This window comes from Microtus pennsylvanicus, chromosome 7, assembly GCF_037038515.1.
Source record: "Microtus pennsylvanicus isolate mMicPen1 chromosome 7, mMicPen1.hap1, whole genome shotgun sequence".
Classification (NCBI taxonomy): Eukaryota; Metazoa; Chordata; class Mammalia; order Rodentia; family Cricetidae; genus Microtus; species Microtus pennsylvanicus.
In genome coordinates, this window is record NC_134585.1 from 74,839,129 (window position 1) to 74,859,773 (window position 20,645).

A 20,645-nucleotide genomic window follows, 5' to 3' on the forward strand; every position below is an offset into this window, starting at 1 on the left:
TGAAGTGGTCAGCCAGGAGGGGGGTCCCTGAACTAGTGAAATACGATCCCCTGAGCCGGAGAGAGCCTGGATCCTCCCAGGAGATCCTCTCTTGGCACTGTGCTGTGCTTTTTAGCCTTCGGGCTTACTTCCTCAGAAGCTCGGGCTGTGGAGTTTCCCAGGTCCCACAAGACCTAACGAGCAGGCACCTTCCTTCTCCAGATGTGCCTTGCTGCTCTCCCTTCTTGAGGTAGCTCAGGTTGCCTCCTGCAGTACGGCAAACCCAGAACTCCGGGACTTCCCAGGACGCTAGGCAGCAGCATTTGTTCAGAAGCCTCTGGCTCCACCTAAAGTTCGCTTCCGCTAATTGTTGCTCTGTCTTAGTAACACAGACGCGGCCGGGATGGAGGTAGCCTACACTTTTTCTTCCTGGAGGTCTCTTTTCACCCCGAATTTGTCTTTTGTCAATATTAAATATCAATTTCTACTGCCGGAGGCAAAATGAGCAGGTTCTCAATGGAAGCGCTGACAAGTACCTTTTTGTTTTGTTTTGTTTTGTTTTTGGTGCGGTCTAAAAACAGAAGTAAGTCCTTTGAGACAAGCTAAAAGAAGACGCAGAAGAAACACCACGTTCTTGTCATAAAGAGGTAGTTTGCTAGTTTGTGGTGAGAAGCTTAACATTTAGAATTTCAAGGTGTACAAAGGCTTTGAAAGTGCTTATTCAAATGCAGCCTCAGAAAGATAGGAGCAGAAGCAGGGCATGGAGGTGCATGCTTATAATCCATGGGGGAGGTGGAGGCAGGAGGATCAGCAGTTTAAGGTTTTCATCCATCACAGAGCAAGTTGAAAGATTTCCTAGGCTGCAAGTGATCCCCACGCCCACCCCCACCCCCTCCCCCCTCCCCCCACACAGGAAAAGAAGTGAGGAGCATGAATTTGAGCAAACCAAACCACTCTAAATGTTTATGATTGCATGTGGAAAACTTAGAAGAGTAGTTCCATGGTCAACACTGCTACCAAAGATGGAAAATGTCCACCATAATGTTATTTATAGTGGTAAAATATTTCCTAAGTAAATTTATTGTCTGATAGCTAGATGATAAATAAATTATTATACAATGAAGTTGAATATTTGTAAAAGTTTTAAAAATTATTTATTTTATATGTGTGCATGTGTGTGTGCATGAGTATATATGTGCACCACGTACATGCAGATGCCCTCACAGGCCAAAGAGAAGGGCATCAGAACCCCTGGAACAGACAGTTGTGAGCCATTCAATATTGGTGATAGGACCTGAACCCAGGTCTTCTCCAAGAGCAGCAAGTGATCTTAACTGTTGAGCCATCTCTCCAGCACCCCAAAAGTAGCTTAGATTTTTAGAGGATTCGTATGGCATCAGGCAGTGGTGGCGCACGCCTTTAATCCCAGTGCTGGGGAGGAAGAGGCAGGTGGATCCTTGTGAATTCAAGGCCAGCCTGGAATAGAGAATAGCTATCTTGTCTAGCATAAGTACATGACAGATGTAGAAAATTAAGAGAATGATGTATAATAGATTTTTTAAAGATTTATTTATTTATTTATTATGTATATAACATTCCTTCCATGTATGTTTGTATGCCAGAAGAGGGCACCAGATCTCACCATAGATGGTTGTGAGCCACCATGCGGTTACCGGGAATTGAACTCAGGACCTCTAGAAGAGCAATCAGTGCTCTTAACCTCTGAGCCATCTCTCCAGCCCCCTAGATTTTTTTTTTTACTTATAGTAAAAGTCTTAGAACTTCTACAGTGAGAAAGTGTTGTAATAAGGGCGGCGGGGCTGCGTCCCCAACACCCCAGCCGCCGGCTTCGGCTAGCTTATGCCCCGAAATAATTACACGGACACTGTATTCATTTAAACACTGCTTGGCTCTTAGCTCTAGCCCTTACTGGCTAATTCTGATATCCCAATCAACCCATCTCTAATAATCTGTGAGCACCGGTCTTACCGGGAAGATTCTAGCCTAAGTCCATCCTGGGTCGGAGCTGGGGCATGGCATCTCTCTGAAGCGTCTGCTCCGGAGAGGAGAGCTGTCGTGTCTGAGCTCACTTCCTCTTCCTCCCGGCATTCTGTTCTGTTTACTCCACCTACCTATGTCCTAACCAATGAAATGGGCCAAAGCAGTTCCTTTTATTTTAACCAATGACCTTCCTCCATCAAGAAAGTGTCATTTTTCATATTCAGAAAAAATTTTGTGAATATTGGTATTACAAAGAATTTATATGTAACATTGATATAATGAAAATTAATTGAAACAACTGGGTTTAAGAAAAACAATGTGTATTTTTAGTATGGTCTGGTTTTTGTATCAAAACAATAGCAAAAACCAAGCACAAGCATGTAGGGCTTTGTGTGTGTGTGCTTCTGTGACATTCCACAATTCTTATTGGGAAAATTAGTTGAAATCATGAAAATAACAAGAAAATTTAAATGCTCCATCAACTCCTCTCTTGAGTCTCGGCTCGTTTGATCTAAAAACCTCGACGAAGAGCCTGCATTTAGCTCTCAAGCTGGGCAACACAGGGTCACCTTCCTGGGATGACAGTGAAAACACAGAGGACAAACAGCAGGAAAGCCAGGTAGCTTATGACCAGCCAGCCCCACTGGGGGAGTTCAGCATCCTCTAGGACTGTTAAAAACCCCTGGAGCACCAACCAGTTCGTCTAGAAGAAGCCATTTACCACTAAATGTTTTCACTTAGCATCTCTAGTTGGTTCAGGAAGGACCTAGAAATATATTTTCAAAAAGCACCAAAATCTTTTCCCAGCCTGAAACAGCAAGGCTGGGGCCCCTCGGTGTGCAGTGGTGGATGCCAGCCTTCAGTTCAGAGTTGAGGCATTTATCTCTGGGTTCTGGGGATTCTGGAGGCCCACAGAAAACCCTATTTCTGGGAGACAGCTGGGCACAGGGTGAAGGGAGCTGGAGAATGCAAAAGCACAACCATGAGAGCTTATTCTCTTTCCTTCCCGACTAGTCGTGGAGAAGTCAGGAAAAATTAACCCTGTTTGTTAACCTCTTAACAGGCTTTAAGTGATCTGTAGCCGTGGAGGGCACAGGTAATTGCACTAGTTTGGTGTGGATGGACAGCAAGGGGACAGCTTTGGGGCATGCAAGCAGTTAAGCTGAACTGGAGGAGGAGGAGGACGAGGGGAGGAAACAGGAGGTGGAGTAGGAAGGAGGAAGGAAGAAGAGAGGAAGAAGAAAAGGAAGAGGGAGAGAAGAGTAGGAAGAGAGGAAGACAGGGAGGAGGGAAGGAAAGAGGGAGGGAAGGAGGAAGATAGGGGGGAGGGAAGGAAAGAGGGAGGGAGGGAGGAAGATAGGGGAGGAGGGAGAGGCTAGAGTGAGCTGTTCTACAAATTTGTCATATAGAGAGGCGGAGAGGTGCGGCATCCAGGCGCACAGAGGCGGAGAGGCGTGGCGTCCAGGCGCAACAGAGGCAGAGAGTCGCGGCGTCCAGGCGCACAGAGGCGGAGAGTCGCAGCGTCCTGACGTGGAGGAGAGACACCGCCTTCAGGAAGAGGCTTTGGGGGACCGGCAAGAGGTGGGGACCAGCGCGGAGGCAGACGCAAGCGGCCGGGACAGGCGTGCAATAAGGAGAGCAGATCGCCCTACTGCAATTAAATCAAAGAGGTAGGCCTCTAGTTAGCCAGGTCACTGGCAAACGGAGAGCCTGGTCCTGTCCTGAAGACCCTTCAGAGGGGTGAGAGGGTTCTTGGCCTGCGGCAGGAACCAGTAAACAGAGCGAGGGCATTTCGTAAGCGGAGCCCTTGGCCAGCAGGGAAACCTGATCCTGTTTTTAAAAGACCCATTAGATAGGATCAATAGGAGGAGATGGGCAGGTGCCAAGGCAAGAATTCACCCAATAATCTGAAAAACAACATGAAAACACCAGAACCCAATGATCTTACAACAGAAGTATTTGAACAACCTAACACAGAAGAAGTGGAAAAAATTGACTTTATGAAGGCAATAGAGTCCCTTAAACAACATGTAAAAAATGCCCTTATAGAAATGGATGAGAAGTATAACAAAAAGTTTGAAGAAATGAGTAAATACGTACATGATACCCTGGGAAACCAAGAAAAAACGATCAAACAGGTAATGGAAACAGTTCAAGAATTGAAAACTGAAATGAAGGCAAGGAAGAAAATACAAACTGAGGACCAGCTGGATATGGAAAATCTAGGTCAACGATCAGAGTCTACAGAAACAAGCATAATCAATAGAATACAAGAGATAGAAGAAAGAATCTCAGATGCTGAGGACACCATAGAGAAAATAAACGAACAGATCAAAGAAAACAGCAAAGCGAACAAATTCTCAACACAAAACATTCAGGAAATATGTGACACAATAAAAAGACCAAAACCTAAGAATAATAGGAATAGAAGAAGAAGAGTCACAGCTCAAAGGCCCAGAAAATATTTTCAATAAAATTATGGAAGAAAACTTTCCCCAAGTAAAGAAAGATATTCATTTAAATATTCAAGAAGCATACAGAACACCAAACAGACTGGATCAAAGAAAAACATCTCCTCGCCATATAACAATCAAAACACAAAATATACAGGTTAAAGAAAGAATATTAAGAGCTGCAAAGGAAAAAGGCCAAGTTACTTATAAAGGTAAACCTATCAGACTTACACCTGATTTCTCTATGGAAACAATGAAAGCCAGTAGGTCCTGGATAGATGTACTGCAGAAGCTAAGAGACCATGGATGCAAGCCCAGACTACTATACCCAGCCAAGCTATCATTCATTATCAATGGAGAAAACAAGACATTCCAGGATAAGAACAAATTTAAACAATACGTAGCCACAAATCCAGCCCTACAGAAAGTAATAGAAGGAAAATTGCAACCCAAGGAATCCAACACTGCCAACACTGCCTACAATAACTAAGGCATCTAGTGACCCTTAACCAGCACATCTCAAAGAAGGGAGACACACAATCTCTACTACCAAAGGCAGTAAGAATAACTGGAGTAAACAACCACTGGTCATTAATATCACTTAATATTAATGGGCTCAATTCACCTATAAAAAGGCACAGACTAAAAGATTGGATACGAAAACAGGATCCAACATTCTGCTGTTTGCAAGAAACACATCTCAACCACAAAGACAGGCACCTACTCAGAGTAAAGGGTTGGGAAAAGGTGTTTCAAGCAAATGGTCCTAAGAAAAAAGCAGGTGTGGCCATACTAATTTCTAACAAAACTGACTTCAAACTAAAATCAATCAGAAGAGACCGAGATGGTCACTTTATACTCATAACAGGAATAATTCATCAGGATGACGTCTCAATCCTGAATATCTACGCCCCCAATATAAAAGCACCTACTTATGTAAAAGAAATATTACTAGAACTCAAGGCAGACATCAAACCACACACACTAGTAGTAAGAGACTTCAACACACCTCTCTCTCCAAGGGATAGGTCAATCAGACAGAAACCTAATAGAGAATTAAGAGAATTATTGGAGGTAATGAAGCAAATGGACTTAACAGACATCTATAGAACATTCCACCCAAATAGGAAAGAATATACCTTCTTTCTGCAGCTCATGGAACCTTCTCAAAAATTGGCCACATACTTGGAAACAAAGGAAACCTCCACAGATACAAAAAAATATCAGTGTCCACCTGTGTCCTATCTGATCACCACGGATTAAAGTTAGAAGGCAACAACAATGCTACCCACAGAAAGCAGACAAACTCATGGAAACTGAACAGTCAACTACTGAACCACACCTGGGTCAAGGAAGAAATTAAGAAAGAAATTAAAGTCTTCCTTGAATTTAATGAAAATAAAGAGACAACATACTCAAACCTATGGGACACAATGAAAGCAGTGCTAAGAGGAAAGTTCATAGCACTAAGTGTCCACTTAAAGAAAACGGAGAATGCATACAATGGGGACTTAACAACACACCTGAAAGCTCTAGAAAAAAAAAGAAGCAGATGCGCCCAGGAGAAGTAGAAGACTGGAAATAATAAAACGGAGGGCTGAAATCAACAAAATAGAAACACAGAAAACAGTCCAAAGAATCAATGAAACAAAAAGCTGGTTCTTGGAGAAAATCAACAAGATCGACAAACCCCTATCCAAACTAATTAAACGACAGAGAGAGAACACGCAAATAAATAAGATCAGAAATGAAAAGGGGGACATAACCACAGACACAGAGGAAATTCAGAGAATCATTAGATCTTACTACAAAAGCCTGTAAAACACAAAACTGGAAAATGTAAAAGAAATGGACACTTTTTTAGATAAATACCATATACCAAAGTTAAACCAAGACCAGGTGAACAATCTAAACAGACCTGTTGGTCGCAAAGAATTAGAAGCTGTTATCAAAAACCTCCCTACCAAAAAAAGCCCAGGACCAGATGGTTTCAATGCGGAATTCTACCAGAACTTCCAAGAAGAGCTAATACCTATACTCCTTAATGTATTCCACAATATAGAAACAGAAGGGTCATTACCAAATTCCTTTTATGAAGCTACAGTTACTCTGATACCAAAACCACACAAAGACTCAACCAGGAAAGAGAATTACAGGCCAATATCACTCATGAACATCGACGCAAAAATCCTCAACAAAATACTGTCAAACTGAATCCAAGAACACATTAGAAAAATTATCCATTATGATCAAGTAGGCTTCATCCCAGAGATGCAGGGCTGGTTCAACATATGCAAATCTATCAATGCAATCCACCATATAAATAAACTGAAAGAAAAAAACCATATGATCATTTCATTAGATGCTGAAAAAGCATTCGACAAAATTCAACACCCCTTTATGATAAAGGTCTTGGAGAGAATAGGGATACAAGGGTCCTACCTAAATATAATAAAAGCTATTTACAGCAAGCCAACAGCTAACATTAAATTAAACGAAGAAAAACTCAAAGCCATCCCACTAAAATCAGGAACATGACAAGGATGTCCACTCTCTCCATACCTCTTCAATATAGTGCTTGAAGTTCTAGCAATAGCAATAAGACAACATAAGGAGATCAAGGGGATTCGTATTGGAAAGGAAGAAGTTAAACTTTCGTTATTTGCAGATGATATGATAGTATACATAAGTGACCCCAAAAATTCTACCAAAGAACTCCTACAGCTGATAAACACCTTTAGTAATGTGGCAGGATACAAGATCAACTCCAAAAAATCAGTTCCCTTCCTATACACTAAGGATAAGGAAGCAGAGAGGGAAATCAGAGAAGCATCACCTTTCACGATAGCCACAAATATCATAAAATATCTTGGGGTAACTCTGACCAAGGAAATGAAAGATCTATTTGACAAGAACTATAAGTCTTTGAAGAAAGAAATTGAAGAAGACACCAGAAAATGGAAGGACCTCCCTTGCTCTTGGATTGGGAGGATCAACATAGTAAAAATGGCAATTCTACCAAAAGCAATCTATAGATTCAATGCAATCCCCATCAAAATCCCATCAAAATTCTTCACAGATCTGGAGAAGACAATAATCAACTTTATATGGAAAAACAAAAAACCCAGGATAGCCAAAACAATCTTATACAATAAAGGATTGTCTGGAGGCATTACCATCCCTGACTTCAAACTCTATTACAGAGCTACAGTATTGAAAACAGCTTGGTACTGGCATAAAAACAGAGAAGTCGACCAATGGAATCGAATAGAAGACCCTGACTTTAACCCACAAACCTATGAACACCTGATTTTCGATAAAGGAGCTAAAAGTATACAATGGAAAAAAGAGAGCATCTTCAACAAATTGTGCTGGCAAAACTGGATGTCAATCTGTAGAAGAAAGAAAATAGATCCATATCTATCACCATGCACAAAACTCAAGTCCAAATGGATTAAAGACCTCAATATCAGTCCGAACACACTGAACATGATAGAAGAGGAAGTGGGAAGTACTCTACAGCACATGGGCACAGGAGACCACTTCCTACGTATAACCCCAGCAGCACAGACACTAAGGGCATCATTGAATAAGTGGGACCTCCTGAGGCTGAGAAGCTTCTGTAAAGCAAAGGACACTGTCACTAAGACAAAAAGGCAACCCACTTACTGGGAGAAGATTTTCACCAACCCCGCAACGGACAAAGGTCTGATCTCCAAAATATTTAAAGAAATCAAGAAACTAGACCGTAAAAGGCTAATCAACCCAATTATAAAATGGGGCACTGAGCTGAACAGAGAATTTTCAACAGAAGAACTTCAAATGGCCAAAAGACACTTAAGGTCAGGCTCAACTTCCTTAGCGATCAGGGAAATGCAAATCAAGACAACTTTAAGATACCATCTTACACCTGTCAGAATGGCTAAAATAAAAAACACCAATGATAGCCTTTGCTGGAGAGGTTGTGGAGAAAGGGGTACACTCACCCATTGCTGGTGGGAATGCAAACTTGTGCAACCACTCTGGAAAGCAGTGTTTCGGTTTCTCAGGAAATTCGGGATCAACCTACCCCTGGATCCAGCAATACCACTCTTGGGAATATACCCAAGAGAGGCCCTATCATACAACAAAAGTATATGCTCAAGTATGTTCATAGCAGCATTGTTTGTAATAGCCAGAACCTGGAAACAACCTAGATGCCCTTCAACGGAAGAATGGATGAAGAAAGTATGGAATATATACATATTAGAGTATTACTCAGCAGTAAAAAACAAGGACTTCTTGAATTTTGCATACAAATGGATGGAAATAGAAAACACTATCCTGAGTGAGGTAAGCCAGACCCAAAAAGAGGAACATGGGATGTACTCACTCATATTTGGTTTCTAGCCATAAATAAAGGACATTGAGCTTATAATGCATGTTCCTAGAGAAGCTAAATAAGAAGGTGAATCCAAAGACAAACACATAGGCATCCTCCTGAATATTAACCTTCATCAGGTGATGAAAGGAGACAGAGACAGAGACCCACATTGGAGCACAGAACAGAAATCTCAAGGTCCAAATCAGGAGCAGAAGGAGAGGAAGCACGAGCAAGGAACTCAGGACCGCGAGGGGTGCACCCACACACTGAGACAATGGGGATGTTCTATCGGGAACTCACCAAGGCCAGCTGGTCTGGGTCTGAAAAAGCATGGGATAAATTTGGACTAGCTGAACATAGCAGACAGTGAGGAAGAATGGGAACTCAAGAACAATCGCAGTGGGTTTTTGATCCTACTGCACGTACTGGCTTTGGGGGAGCCTAGGCAGTTTGGATGCTCACCTTAGGAGACCTGGATAGAGGTGGGCGGTCCTTGGGCTTCCCACAGGTCAGGGAACCCTGATTGCTCTTCGAGCAGATGAGGGAGGGGGACTTGATCGGGGAGGGGGAGGGAAATGGGAGGCGGTGGCGGGGAGGAGGCAGAAATCCTTAATAAATAAATAAATTAAAAAAATAAAAATAAAATAAAACAGTACAATTTGGAAAACAAAAAAAAATTGTCATATAGGCCCCAGATGTGTGGAGGAAATTCTACCGCAGGCTCTTGGGTTACTTTTCTGAGTTAGGACAGGATTAAAGGTGAAGGCCCAAGATTGAACATAGTGAGGGAAGGGAACTTTCTATTAGTAGTGAGAGAAAGTCCCAGGCAACAGGCGTGTGTGTGTGTGTGTGTGTGTGTGCGTGTGTGTATACATGTGTGTGCATGCACACACACACACACACCATAAGTTAAAACTAGGAAAAATAGCAACAGGGTCTTAAAATTTCCACAGTACCACCGCCTCTAAAGTTATTTCTGCACTGGCTTGCCTGTATGTGGCTGTCAGGGCCACTTCCTTAGTTGGAAGTGATTGCTCAGTTACCCCATGGCACTTTCCCGTGGGATTCTAAATTTAAAATGTCAATACATATTCCGAGATGTGCCAGAGAGGGTTGCTAGGGTCTGAGTCCCCCTTTGAAGCAGAGGCAGGTAATTACACTGGGAAAATAGCTCTCTTTCCTCAATGTTATACAGCAAATCCTGTTTCTTTTCCTTTTTCCGGAAACGGTAAACACAGGGAGAGAAAGGGGAGCTTCAGACCCAGGGTACCACAGTGCTACAGACTTCAAGTCTGGTTTGTAAGCCTGTCATTTCATGAGCCTAAAAAAGCAAGGCGATGCTCACACCTCATTGTGGGAAGGCTGCCCTCATACCTCCTTTGGGTGCTGGTGTCTAGGTGCTACGATTTTAAACTCAAGACATAATTAGAAATGAAAGAGGAAAACCAGCAGACTTTTAGGGAAAGGTTGTGGCTGCCTGGAAACTCTTGACCTTGCAAGACAAAATGAGGGCTAGTGACCAGCTCAATACAGGCATCAGCTCTGGGCTTGATCCCCAGCACTGCCACAATCAAGCAAATGAAATGCTGAATATACATATATACATTGTCTGTCTGTCTGTGGGAGATTGTGTACAAGGTCTACAAGGTCGTAGGTTCAATCTTGACCACTTTTCTTTAGAACGAGAAGTCCTTGAAATATACATTAACTTTCCTAAAACATTTGCATGCCGACTTTGTATTGACCTGGTCCAGTCCTAAGATGTTCCTGGCACATTAGGTTCATACTGCAATATGGCTCCTCTGCTCAGTTTTGGATTTATTTATTTAACTTCATTTTATGTACATCGGTGTGCAGGTGTCAGATCCCCTGGAACCAGAGTTACAGACAGTTGTGAACTGCCATGTGGGTGCTGGGAATAGAAACTGGATCCTTTTGGAAATCAGCCGGTGCTCTTAACTGGTGAGCCATCTCTCCTGTTCTGATTTCTTAATTCTTCAGATTGAAGCAAATACCCATGACAAAAGCTAACTAAAGTTGAGTTCTGGCATCCATTTCTCAGTGTAGTGACCGCTCTGGCCCTGGAGCCGCCCTGTCTAAATCCCCTGAATATTTTTTACTTTTTATTTTTAAATCTTTAAAAAATTTAAATGTTGATAGGTGACTGTTTCCCCACCCCCACTTTTTAAAAAAATTATTTTTATTTTATGTGCATTGGTGTTTTGCCATGGGTGTCGGGTCCCCTGGAACCCATAACAAGAACAGGAGTTATAGTTATGAGCTGCCACATGGGTGCTGGGGATTGAACGTAGGTTCTCTGGAAGAGCAGTCAGTGTTCTTAACCACTGAGCCAGCTCTCCAGACTGTCCCTCTACTTTTTCAACATTAAGATACCCTATTCTTCCTTTGTATTTGTACTGAGAGGGGCACACATTTGAGTGTAAAACAATTATGGGAACTGGCTCTCTGTGTGTTCTGAGCATTGAATTCTGCTGTCCAGTTTAACAGCTTACTAAACCCAGTGGGCTATCTCCTCCACCTTTGAGTCAATTAGTCTTTGTACCTCATTTTTTCCTCATTCAAACAATGATTTCTTACCAAACTAAATACGTTGGTGAATCTTGCAGAGAACATAGCACAAAGCCTGGTCTACAGGATATGGCACATTCCAGCTAGACACTTAGTACCGAGAGCGAAGTAGTGGGCAGATAGAGAAATAAATCAAAGAACATGAAGGAGGGAAACACTTGAACTCTTGGAGAGTGGACTATGTCACTGGAGAAGAGCCAGACCAAGCAAAGAGTATGAGGCAGACAGAACATTGCATCTCAACAGCACACCTGGGAACTGTAAACCGTCCCTTGCAGCTGGATTAAGAGCTGTGTGAGAACATCATCCCAAAGAAAGGATGTTTTCACCAGACTTAGGAGGTGGTACAGCAGGGGTGGAAGCGAAACATGGGAGGTATGCCTTTTGACACAGTATGTAGGGCAAGAGGAGATAAAACTGGACATACACAACCAAGGCAAACCTTACAATGTGAACCATGAAAACGTTCTCCATGGTGGTGGCATGTCTGAATCTGCCATTGACTAGTGGGAAGAACAACAAAGGATATGCTGGCCCCAAGTTGGAGGAGCCAGAGAATAAGGACCCAGGAAGTAGTCAGGATAGATGCTTGCTATACAGAGTAGAGCATTAATGTGGGAGCTGGGCAAAGAAAGCACACAGTGCAGCAGCCAGACAAAGCAGTCACCTACCATGAGCAAGGTTTGGGCTTCACCCCCAGCCCACAAAATAAACAAGATTCTCAGTTAAATTAAAAATTCAGATGGATTTTAATGTGTCTCTTATATCACATATATTCAACAGACTCAACTTTAAGTGGATATCTTATGCTCTTCTTTGCTGTCAAGAGTCTTATCTTCAGTATATTTAATGAGGAAACGAACAAATCATCACACTCTAAGGCATATATGGTAAGTGCAGCTGAATAATCAGGACAGGAAAAGACCTCCCCAACAACACAAGTGGACATGGAGGAGATGGTCATTTTCTTGGAATTGATAAAGTCTGATGAAAAGTCAGGTAGTTTAATCTGATTCTGGAGTCAGGGTCCTGAGTGAATCCGCTAGTCTTCACTCACGGCTGTGCAGCCCTGACAGCGTCCTCAAGCTCTCTTCATTAAAACTGGAGGGTATAATGTCTACTTCACAGGCCCACTAGAGAGAAGTATGTACAAGGCACCTAAACATGGGACGCTCTCCCTACATGCTAATCCCTACTGAAATGAAAAGGTCACAGGCCAATGGGCTGCCTGTCACAAATACTCGTTAGTGGCATCCAATAATAGCAATGTTGACGTAAGTTATTTTATTTCCATGATCAGCTATTTACACTGTACAGACACTAATGAAAAGCACCCACAAGTTCACAGTACATTACAATATATTTACTTTAAAAATATATTCCTTTATAAAAGGTTCAAAGAGCACTGGCATGTCCATGTGACAAAACTCTCAAGGCCTGCCACCAATTCTGTGATAGCCAGAATGCTTCCGGGTACTGTCAGTTCACAATCACAGGTCACCATTAGAGTTGTAAATACATACAGGTTTTAAATAAGAAAATGAATTCTACAGTGGAAAGTCTTGAGGCGATACTGTTAGTTCATTAACATAAATACTTTCTCGTAAGAATGCACAACAGCCAACACTCCACCCGAGGACACGTCAGCCCGGCGGATCTGGCCCCGCTCCTCTACTTCTTCTTCTTGGCTGCTTCTCCTGGCTCTACTCTTCGCGTCTTAGATGCACGCTCATCTCTGTCATCATCTTGAAGTGGGAAAGAAGAGAGCTTCATTAGTAAGTCTTTAAAAAAAAAAAAATCAACACAGAAAACCCATTTATTAGCTTTATACCAAACGCTCACTCATCAGCTGTCTGAAAGCTTGCCAATAAAACTAAATACTATTTTCAGAACCCGATATTAAACTACATCTTAAAACAAACAGGTTTTTTTTTTAATTATAGCAAATTGTAAGTTAACAATTTAGGGACATATTAATGTGGCTTAATTTATCTAATTTCCACGGAAACCAGCTCTTTCTGAAACAGCCATCCCCCAAATTTTACCAGTGCACACACTGTATGCAATTAGAAACAGTGCACGTCATAGGACCAGAGCAGTTTCTGTCTACAAAACATGCACCACCTTTAGCCATGCTAAGTGGCCACCAGCTGGACTTTTCCTCTCAGATTTCCTCTCTCAGTCTTACAATCAACCCACCATATGTTCTGAGGTTAAAAGCACAAGAAGGTTCAGAGAATCTCACAGCTGTCTATTCTAATTCTGGACTATTCCTTCCTAGACGGCAGAACATCTTTACAGCATGTTCCTAGACTAAGGGAAATTTGGGTGGAGAAAAACTATAGAACCATACAATAAACAGTACCCCTTTTCACCCACACCATTACTGTTTATGGCCACAGAAAATGTCCATGAATAAAGGTGTCAAACCTGAAAAAGTGGACCTTTTCATTCTACTTAAAAAAATTCAATAATGTGTCTCAATATACCGGGGCGAGCACAGACTAGCTGCTAATTCACACCAGTCTCCCCCAACAATGTGTGATGCGAGAGTCCGGCCACCTGTGGTGCTGGTGCTGGCAGTGCTCCCCTCAGGCAGCTGAGACAGGGGGACTGCTAGGAGTTTGAGGCCAGCCAGCGATACACAGCAACACTCCAAAAGAATCCCACAGATGCACACAGCTTCTCACTTCCTGACTTCCATGGTAGCAGGGACCAAACCCTTCCAGATAATCTTCCATACTGAACACCCTCAGCCTTGACTTTACTCCACTTCTCTCCTCTCCCCTTCCTCTTTTCCCTATGTAGCCTAGGCTTGATTTCATGATTCTCCTACCTCAAGCCTCCCAGGTACTGAGATTACAGACACAAGCCTCTGTGCTGGCTGAACTAAAGTCCAAAATACAGAATATTTTTGCCATAAAAATATTTTGATGTTTTAAGGCCTTCACATTAAAAACTTAGGGAAACTGCCAAGGTCAAATCACATGACAGAAATCTGCAACCTGGCTGGGTCCTAGTGCCTGACCCTCCTACTTCCACTTCCTAGGGATTAGTGGTGTGAAGTCACCATACCCACATTAAAACTTTGGTTTTAAGCTGGAGCTTAACAATCAAGCTTACCTTGAAATTATTTCAGAATTAGTAATGGAGAAGTTGAAAGCATTTCTTGAAGACTACTATCAAGCCACATTATAGAACACATTAAAAGTCTACAACTTACTACAGGTAAATTTACTGATCAACACTGATACCACAACTGGAAAAATGAGTCCTGTGAGTGACTGGAGGAGAGCGCCTGCCCCCTACTGTCAAAATAAGGTACTGCCTTAAAAACTAGCACAGGAATAGCTTAAAAAACAAAACAAAACAAAACAAAAAACCCAAACCAAACCAAACCCTAATCCTAACACAGCACATACGCACGGATATGAAAACAATATTTTCTATTATACAGCGTGAGTCACTTAAGGTAAACATTAACTTAACCTGTTTTAAAATTAAAGCAGGCCGGGTGCTGGTTGTGCACACCTTTAAACCCAGTACCCAGGAGGCAGAGGCAGGAGGATCTCTGTGGGTTTGAGGCCAGCCTGAATACAGAGTGAGTTCCAGGTCAGCCAGGACTGTTTCACAGAGAAATCCTGCCTTGAAAAACCAAAAAACCAAACCAAACCAAACCAAAAAAACTACCCCCCCAAAAACCCCAACAAAAAACTCCATTTGCTTCATTAGCTGGTTTTTGCTATTTATTTGTTAATTTTTTATGTTAATAAAGCGATGAAAATATAACCTTTACTTCTCTGCATTTCACAATCACTAAACAAGCAGCCCTGATAAACAGTGAGAGGCAAGGCTAGATTTAACCTTTATCAGCTCCTCTACATTCTGAGAGTAAATGGCGAAAAAGGACAAAGGAAGAATATGGGATGGCCAGATAAAAGCAATGTAGTGTAATAATTAATTTAAAATATAATTAAGTGGGTAGAGTTTCCAATACATGCTTCATTAATTACAAACTATAGGTAAACAATGCTGTTGGGGTTGGGGAGATAGTTTCGGACCTGAATTTGAATCTACGCAAAAAGCCTGACCAGTTAACATGTCTGTAACCTCAGTGCTCCCAAGGCAAGGTAGGAGAGACAGAGAGAGAACGCCAACTCTAAAGGCCAGCTAGACACAGCATGCATGAATACATGGATACATAATACACACATAGCAGAAAAAAATCTCAACCGAGGCAGAGGACAAGGACTGAACCTAGGGCTGTCCTGTGGCCTCCACACTCACACACATACAAGAAGAAAAAGGCAAATCAATATTTGCAGTGGTATTGCCATCTACAATGGCAAAAATATCACTCCTCAAAAGCTGGGGAAGTGGCTGAGTTGGCAGAATGCTCACTGAGCATGTGCGAAGCTCAAATCTAGACCCACATAATGTGCAGAGAGGCACACACTTGTAACCTCATTTTGGGAGGCAGGAGGATCAGAAGTTCATGGTCATTTGGCTACATAGTGAGTTTCAGACCAAATCTCTAAACAGGTGGGGGCATTTATTACAAGAGTTAGATTCAGTAACCAACACTTACATCCAATTTAACAAGATTTGCCAGCCGGTGGTAGCACACGCTTTTAATCCCAACACCAGGCAGATCCTGGGTCCTCAGGCCTGTTATGACTGCTGTTTCCTGAGCCTCAGAACACCCCTTGAGTCATACGATCCAGCTTTAAGCCAGAAAACCCTTGGTCTTTTTGTCTTTTCAATTGCTTACATTCAGCTTCTGATTAAAATGACAGAGTTAGCTATGGTAGGTAATGTGGATGTTATTTGCCATTTATATGAATTTCTGGTAACTGAACCCACAAGTTAGAAAAAAGATGATCCTTGCTTACTTGCATATAACCTCTGGGCCTTTATCACAAGGGGACAGAGATGTACGGGCACTAGACTACGGTGAACGGGTCCCTGAGAAGAACGATTACTTCTTAAATTATGACAACACGATGGGAGAAAACCTCAGCTTAATACTAATTACTTAATACTTAATCCTAGTCAAGGCTGACAGTTCCCAACGCTGTGAACTTCGGCAGTCCATCACGTCTGTTTTCTCCTCTACAAGACAGTGGTAACGAGCCACGGGTCATACTGTCAGGTGTCAATGCACCATGTATTTACTGTGACCCTGGACAAGTTATAAGCTCTCACTCAACATTTCCCTATTCTATGTGTAAGGCTGTACGAGGATTCTGTATTTAAATACTTAAGTGCCATAGATAAAGGTATTAAAAGTCACACTTTAAGAGCTTCAAAAAACCTTGACAAGGATATGCCTACAGTTCCAGTGCTAGGGATGTGAAGGCAGGAGAACTCCGTTCAAGATCATCCTCAGCAACAGCAGACACCCTCCTGCTAAGGAGAGAACAACCTTTTGCTAAGGTTGGCTCTTGTATTGGAAGATCAGAAATCTGTCTAACAAAAAAGGCAAATGGCCTTTAAAACGATAGTCCAGGATGCTGAGCTCAACTCAACAGCCATCCACTGCGATGGGCTGCTGTGGGACCACAGAGGACCAGATGAGGCTCTCACAAAGCAGGGCCTATAAACAAACGAGAGCACTGGCCCATCCCAGGTAAAGGAGACTAAATTACTACCAGGAGTGTACTGGAAATTGTTAGATTACTGTGGTAGTCCAAATGAGAGACAAAATTATAAGATTACCAACAAAAGCAAGAAACTCTATGTCCTGTTCCCGTGCACAGGATTCCCCACTCTGCCAAGCTAGCTGTACCTCTAAAGCACAACTGTCTCAGAAAACGAAGCCGTCAACACATGCCAGCCATAGTTACAGGAACTGTGAAGGAACAACCTGCAGCTGTAACGAGGCACTGGGGACTTCCAGGAGTCTGCTTCAGGCACAGATGGGAAGGCGGCCCCTGCCTTTAATCTTACCACTGCGAGGCAAAGCAAACTGGCCTCAAAGGGCATCCAGCCTACATAGACCTTGTCTCACACCAAATAAAACGGAAAACCCAAAAGATGGAAGTGATTCTTGTTGGTATTCAAAGTCAAGGCTGTTGTGTCAGCTCACCGGGGTCTAAATGTCGCTCACTGAGTAATCTCCTTAAAGAGACGCATCAAGGGCTGAGGTCTCAAGAGCACTCTTACCTGATTCCACCGTCTCCTCCCCTTCGGGCAGAAGCCGGGCTTTCTTAGCATTCTGGGGGGCATCATCACCATTGTCCTCATAGATGTTCGACCACTTTATCGCCATGTCCAGCTCCGGCGGCGGTGGCTTCTTCTCAGTACTGTAGGTCTCCGGGGGCGGCACATAGGTGGACTTCCAGACTTTGAATTCCTTTGGAGGCTGTTAAGAAAGCACATTAAGAAACCCTGTGACGAACCGAGGTTCCTGCGATCCATACTAGCGCATGCACCTCCCTGCCGACGGCTCATCTTTCTGGCTGGCTTTTTTTAAAATTCTATTTTATTTTCTAATCCTTTAGGCTCTAGAGACACATTTCTTTTTCCATCAACATCACAATACTGTTAAGCAAAAAGTCAAAGGGTTTCCCTAGATAAACAAAGCTAATAACTTTTAGTTACCAAAGAAGAATCCAGTCTCAGATACTACGGCCAGGCTGACCCCTTCAGGAGGCTGCGGCAGAGACACTGTCTTGGCGGCAGCAGCGCAGGCACTTCGGCGTCAAAGGGAAGGGGTCTCGGGGAGAAGCTGCAGCGGGGGGCGGGGAGTCACCACCGTTAGTCGTCGCCGGGCTGGGGGCCCCGAGCGCGGAGGGGCGGGCGAGCCCAGGCTGACACCCCCCGGGCTCCCGGGGCCGTGGGGACGCGCGGCCTCCCGCGGGCTGAGTGCGTGCGGGGGGCGGGCCCCGGGGCGGCCGCGGGGCCGGGGACCTCACCTCCTCGGGCGCCTTCACCACGTGTCGCTCCCAGTCGATCTGCTTGTTGAGCGGGTTGTAGAGGAAGGCCGGGCGGGTCACGCTGCGGAACAGCTCGTCGGGGCCCGGCAGCCGCTTCTCCGCCTGCTTCCCGCGGCCGCCCGTCGTTGGGGCCGGGGCCGCCTCCTTGTGACCCCCGTCTTCCGGCTCGCTGTTCTCCTCGCCCGACGAGTCAGAGCTGCTGCTCCCGTAAGCCGCGAAATAGCTCAGCGGGTCCTTCTCCTCAGCTGCCATGACGGCTACGGACGCCCACCCTCTCGGCCGGAAGCCGGAAGTCGCAGCTGACCCCGCCCCGTCGCTAGACTGGCAAGCAAGTGATGCGTTTGCGTCCCCTAGTGGCGGTGCTGCGGTGCTGCACTCCTGCTCCTGGGAGGAGGGAAAGAGGCTGGAGGCGAGGATTCCACAGTCGCCAAGCAAGGTTATATTTGCTTTCCCCCAGGGAATCCTAAAACCTGTACCAGTGGCCATTGTCACTCTCGGCTGGTAACTGTGGCACAGAAAAGCTAGGCATGGTGATGCATGTCTCTAATCCTAGGATAGAGGCGGGTGGGCTACTGCAAATTTTGGGGGCCAGAGAGGTGCATACAAGGGGCTCCTTGCCAATTTAGTATTATGTAGGACTACCTCAAAGCAAAACAACGGTATGAACAAACAAGCGTGGAGGAGTGGGGCCTCACACTTCTGACTCTAGCACTTGGGAGGATGAGGCAGGAGGATTGCCACAAACTGGAGGCCAGTGTAGTAATTTTACCTGCTCCCTCAAAGAAGTTAATATCATTGTAAATATTTAGATCCCAGTTAAGGATCCCTGGTCAAAGGTGACACACTAACTAACTAGCATCCGATACTAACTTACCTCCTAACATGGGACAGGGCTGTGAATTTGAGGATGGAAGGGACTACACGGCCTTGCTCATACTTATATTCCTAGTAATTATTTCAACGGCCATCCACGGGCGACATCAATGAATATTGCTGGGTTATAAGTTATGAGAAAATAGGTCTGAGTGTTCCTAAAATAAGTTCCATCCAAGTACCTAGACTGAAAGATAAAGATGTTCTCAAAGTACAAAGTCCTGGGGTCCCCCAATCATCTTTAGTTCTGGGTGTGGTGGTAATAATTTGTAATCTCAGCCCTCGGCAGTGAAGGCTCGAGGATCAGACACCCATGGCCACCCTTGTTTATGTAACGAGCCTGAGGCTACCTCAGGTTATTCTGAAATTCTGTCTCAAAAGCAAACCAACCAGGAATGAGAGCTCAATGGACAAACACGTAAACAACTGAATTTCCAGAAAACTTGAAAGTGGCATCAAGATGCTGGGATGGCAAAGCCTCTCCGACAGGAGATAAAAATCTCTAGCAATAAAAATAAGGGCTCAGAGTTGAGTATCAGGGGCTGGGGAGATGGCTCGGTCAATAAAGCACCTGCTGCAGACATGATCGCCCGAGTTTGGGTTCCCAGCACCCACCGAGAAGCTGGATGGAGTGGTGTGTTTGTAACCCAAGGGTGTGGGAGCAGAGCCAGGATCCCAGGATCCACCAGGCTAGCCAAATGGTGAGTTCCAGGCCAAGCGAGTCGCTGTCTCCAAAATGTAAGACTGAAAGCAACTGAAGACACCGAACATGGACCTCTGACCTCCATACACAGGCACACACACAAACATGTACTCACACATATATTACACACACAGACATCGACCTCTGACCTCCACACACAGGCACACACACAAACATGTACTCACACATATATTACACACACAGACATTGACCTCTGACCTCCACACACACAAACATGTATTCACATATATACTATACAGTTATTTAATAAAAACAAATGAAAAATGCAAACAAAACTAAAAAGATTAAAAAAACAAAACAAAGAGTCAACCTAAGTTACTAATGGCCACTCCCCTGGCCTGCTTGGCCCTTCTAGTACCATGCTAAGGATGAGGCACACCCCCTGCAAAGCCTGAGGAGCAGAAACCAGTCTGAGGCGGCTTTCTTCTTTAGGACCCAACAACCCAACAACGAGACATTCTAGAAATGGCCAGTGCTTGCTAGGGCTGGGAATGGAAGGAGGCAGAGCAGGTGCATCAGGAAAGATTTTTTAAAGCAGTGAAAATAAACTATTTGGCTAGGACACTTTTGGGTAGATATGTAACATATAGTCCTAAAAACTTACAACTCAGACAACCAAGGGAGGACCCAGATATGAACTTTAGTTAATAACAATGTTCAATATTGCCTACTGGCTGAAACAAGTTACCACATCAATGTAAGTATGGGGAATATGGAGGAAGAGG

General features: G+C 43.9%; 1 protein-coding gene across 2 annotated transcripts; it reads right to left on the reverse strand.

Moving 5' to 3' along the window:
* Positions 1-12,110: 12,110 nt before the first annotated feature.
* C7H1orf52 (chromosome 7 C1orf52 homolog) lies at positions 12,111-18,883 on the reverse strand. Of its 2 annotated transcripts, XR_012911376.1 has the most exons (4): positions 18,303-18,883; positions 17,989-18,115; positions 17,551-17,749; positions 12,111-13,130 (listed from the first exon to the last, which is right to left on the reverse strand). XR_012911376.1 is itself a non-coding variant. In XM_075981144.1 (3 exons), exons 1-3 carry the CDS (start codon positions 18,573-18,575, stop codon positions 13,057-13,059), a joined length of 546 nt encoding a protein of 181 aa, XP_075837259.1. In that variant the 5' UTR covers positions 18,576-18,636; the 3' UTR covers positions 12,111-13,056. The 2 variants fall into 2 exon arrangements, 1 of the variants encoding a protein (XP_075837259.1); XM_075981144.1 differs by lacking the exon at positions 17,989-18,115 and having other exon boundaries at positions 18,303-18,636.
* Positions 18,884-20,645: the final 1,762 nt, after the last annotated feature.

Excerpts from the sequence above, each read along its gene's own strand:
- C7H1orf52 (XM_075981144.1), bottom strand. The coding sequence starts at position 18,575 with ATGGCAGCTGAGGAGAAGGACCCGCTGAGCTATTTCGCGGCTTACGGG. Across the intron at positions 17,750-18,302 it reads TGGTGAAGGCGCCCGAGGAG|CCTCCAAAGGAATTCAAAGT; the intron begins GTGAGGTCCCCG and ends CTTTCTTAACAG. Across the intron at positions 13,131-17,550 it reads GGAGGAGACGGTGGAATCAG|ATGATGACAGAGATGAGCGT; the intron begins GTAAGAGTGCTC and ends TCCCACTTCAAG.